General features: G+C 59.6%; 1 protein-coding gene across 1 annotated transcript in view; it reads right to left on the reverse strand.

Moving 5' to 3' along the window:
• Window positions 1–2344, reverse strand: part of PRPF19 (pre-mRNA processing factor 19) — a gene marked incomplete at its 5' end in the record, with an annotated part of 3659 nt that extends 1315 nt beyond the window's left edge. The window contains 8 exon segments of the mRNA XM_009647942.2: window positions 510–596; window positions 677–832; window positions 1021–1130; window positions 1371–1446; window positions 1741–1815; window positions 1902–1943; window positions 2053–2115; window positions 2234–2344. Of these exon segments, the coding sequence (XP_009646237.2) occupies window positions 510–596; window positions 677–832; window positions 1021–1130; window positions 1371–1446; window positions 1741–1815; window positions 1902–1943; window positions 2053–2115; window positions 2234–2344 (720 nt within the window).
• Window positions 2345–2367: the final 23 nt, after the last annotated feature.

Consider the following 2367-nt stretch of genomic DNA (forward strand, 5'->3'; position numbering starts at 1 on the left):
GCCCAGCAAGGGAAAAAGGTTTTGAGTCCACGATTCAGTAGCTCGTGAAGGAAAGAGTCTGTAAAGCTTTTAAAATGTCAGCTTCTGAGCAAGAGCCAAGGAGGAAAGTGATGGGACAGGGGCAGCGGCCTCAAGTTGTGCCAGGGCAGGGTGAGGTTGGCCATGGGGAACAATTCCTTCCCCTTGGGGCTGTCAGGGGCTGGAAGGGACTGCCCAGGGAAGGGGTCGAGTCCCCATGCTGGGGGGTGTTCAAAAACTGGGCAGACGTGGCACTTTGGGACATGGTTTAGCAGGCGTGGGGGTGTTGGTTTGACAGTTGGACCTGATGATCTTGGGAGGTCTTTTCCAACCTTAGTGGTGCTACGATTCGGAGGGCTGGGGAGACGTTCTGACTTTGTTAGCCGGCCCCCCACCCCCCTGAGTTCTTCTGAGTTCCAGGAATCGAGGGACCCACAGGCAGAAAAATCCCCTCTTTCCAGTCTTGCAAGAGGCCCCCAGGGCAGGGACACTCAGCCGTAAGCCTCACCACAGCCGGAGCTCTCATCCGTCACCTTGGTGAGGACACGGCCTGTCTGGATATCCGAGAAAGCCCAGTACTGGAAGAGAGGAACAGCGCATTGAGTGTAGAGACAGAGGAGAAGCAGGGAGGGGTCTGTGGCCCGGGGCTGGGTCTCACCTGATCATCAGAGGAGCTGAGGAGGTAGTCGCCTGTTGCGTGGAGGCTCAGCCCTGTCACAGAGCCCTCGTGGGCACGGACAACCTGCACGCACGAGGCATTGGGCACAGACCAGATCCGGATAGTAGCATCGGGAGAGGCTGAGAACACCAAGTCCTAGACAGGGAGGAGGCAGGAAAGTTTAACATCAAGAGACCTTCACCTCTTCTGGCAAGAACTGGGCCATCGCCAGTCCGTGTGAGGCCAAGACCCCACCGGAACAGAGCACCAGAAGGCGGCCCAGAAAATCAGATCTGGGGCAAGTTGGCTGTGAGGGAAGAGGCCGAACGCGGGCCTGAGCGCACCTGAGAGGGGTGGAAGACAACGCTGGTAACCTTCTTGGAGTGCCCCTTGAGCGTCGCCAGGATCTGCTCTGAGCTCTTGTCAAAGACGATGACGTTTTTATCAGCCCCGCCTGGAAAACAAAGCAGGGAAGGGTGAGAGACGGGAGTCTGTGGCCAACCAAGCCCAAGTCCACCCAGCTTTCCTGGGGACTGCAGTCCTGTGAAGCTTTGCCATGAGGTGAGAGAATCCCTCAAGCCCCTTGGCCCACCTCCATCCCCCAAAAGCAGAGCGAAAGGGACCTGCTCCCAGGCAGCCGCAGGCTCTTAGCCGACACCACGCAGTCCCCAGCAAGCGGAGCAGGCTCCCTTACCGGTGAGGATCTTGTTGGTGTCGGAAGGACAGAGGTCCAAGGCAAGGATCCCTGGGATGCTGGCGCTGTGCAGCCCCTGCGCGAGGGAGGAGGACGCCAGATTAATGCCGCGAGCAAGAAAACACCCCCCCAAAAGAACTGAGAGGCCCTTGAGGCAGCTCGGGGCGTTTCATCCCAACAGCGGGAGCCTGTGCCATTTCTGCTCCAGCACAGGTCCCTGCTGGCTGCGGCACAGAGCCACGACCCTCTCCTTGCTCTGCCCAGCAGCAGATCTGTTGCTTGTTGACGCTGCGAAGGGGCCCGGAAGAGGCCCGCGTGCCCAGCTGCGTGGGGGGAGTGTTCGAGCCCCCACCCGCATCACGGCACTCACCACGTGTGAGGCGACCTGCCGGTACTTGCTGAGTTCCTCTGGCTTCACCAGCTCCTCTGGAACAGTCTTGCCTCTCTGCAAAAGGAAAACGGCATGGAGATAAACGCCGGCCTCTCTCGGGGCATGGCACGCCCTGGCTGCCACAAAATGAAAAAACTTACCTTCTTCCGCTCGGTGGTCAGCACCGTGGCCTTGTCTTGAAGCTGCAAAAGAAGAGGAGGGTGGTCACGGAGTGACTGGGGCTCCCAGGAGGGGAGGCCAGAGAGCAGCTCCTGCCGAAAGCTGTAGTGGCGCAAGCGGAAGACCCCTTACCTTCTGGATGATCTCGGGGGTCATGCCTGCAAGCTCTCCCAGATCCATGGACTCCCCAGCTCCCTGCAGGGGATAGAGAAGGGAGCTGGTTACACCCGGAGGAGGAAGGCAGGGGAAAGGAGCGGAGATAGGCAGTGAGGGATGAAGGGGAAAGGTGCCGAGATGGGCAGTGGGGACTCACCGCCACGTTTGGCTGGGAGGACGGCACTGTCTGGGGCACGATGAGGCCGGCCTGCGGCTTCAGAGTCGCCAAAGCTGCAGAGGCAGAGAAAGGCTGTGAGTTTAACAGGCACTTGAAGGGGAAAGGAGGAGGAG

This window comes from Egretta garzetta, unplaced genomic scaffold, assembly GCF_000687185.1.
Source record: "Egretta garzetta isolate BGI_Z169 unplaced genomic scaffold, ASM68718v1 scaffold931, whole genome shotgun sequence".
NCBI classification, from domain to species: domain Eukaryota; kingdom Metazoa; phylum Chordata; class Aves; order Pelecaniformes; family Ardeidae; genus Egretta; species Egretta garzetta.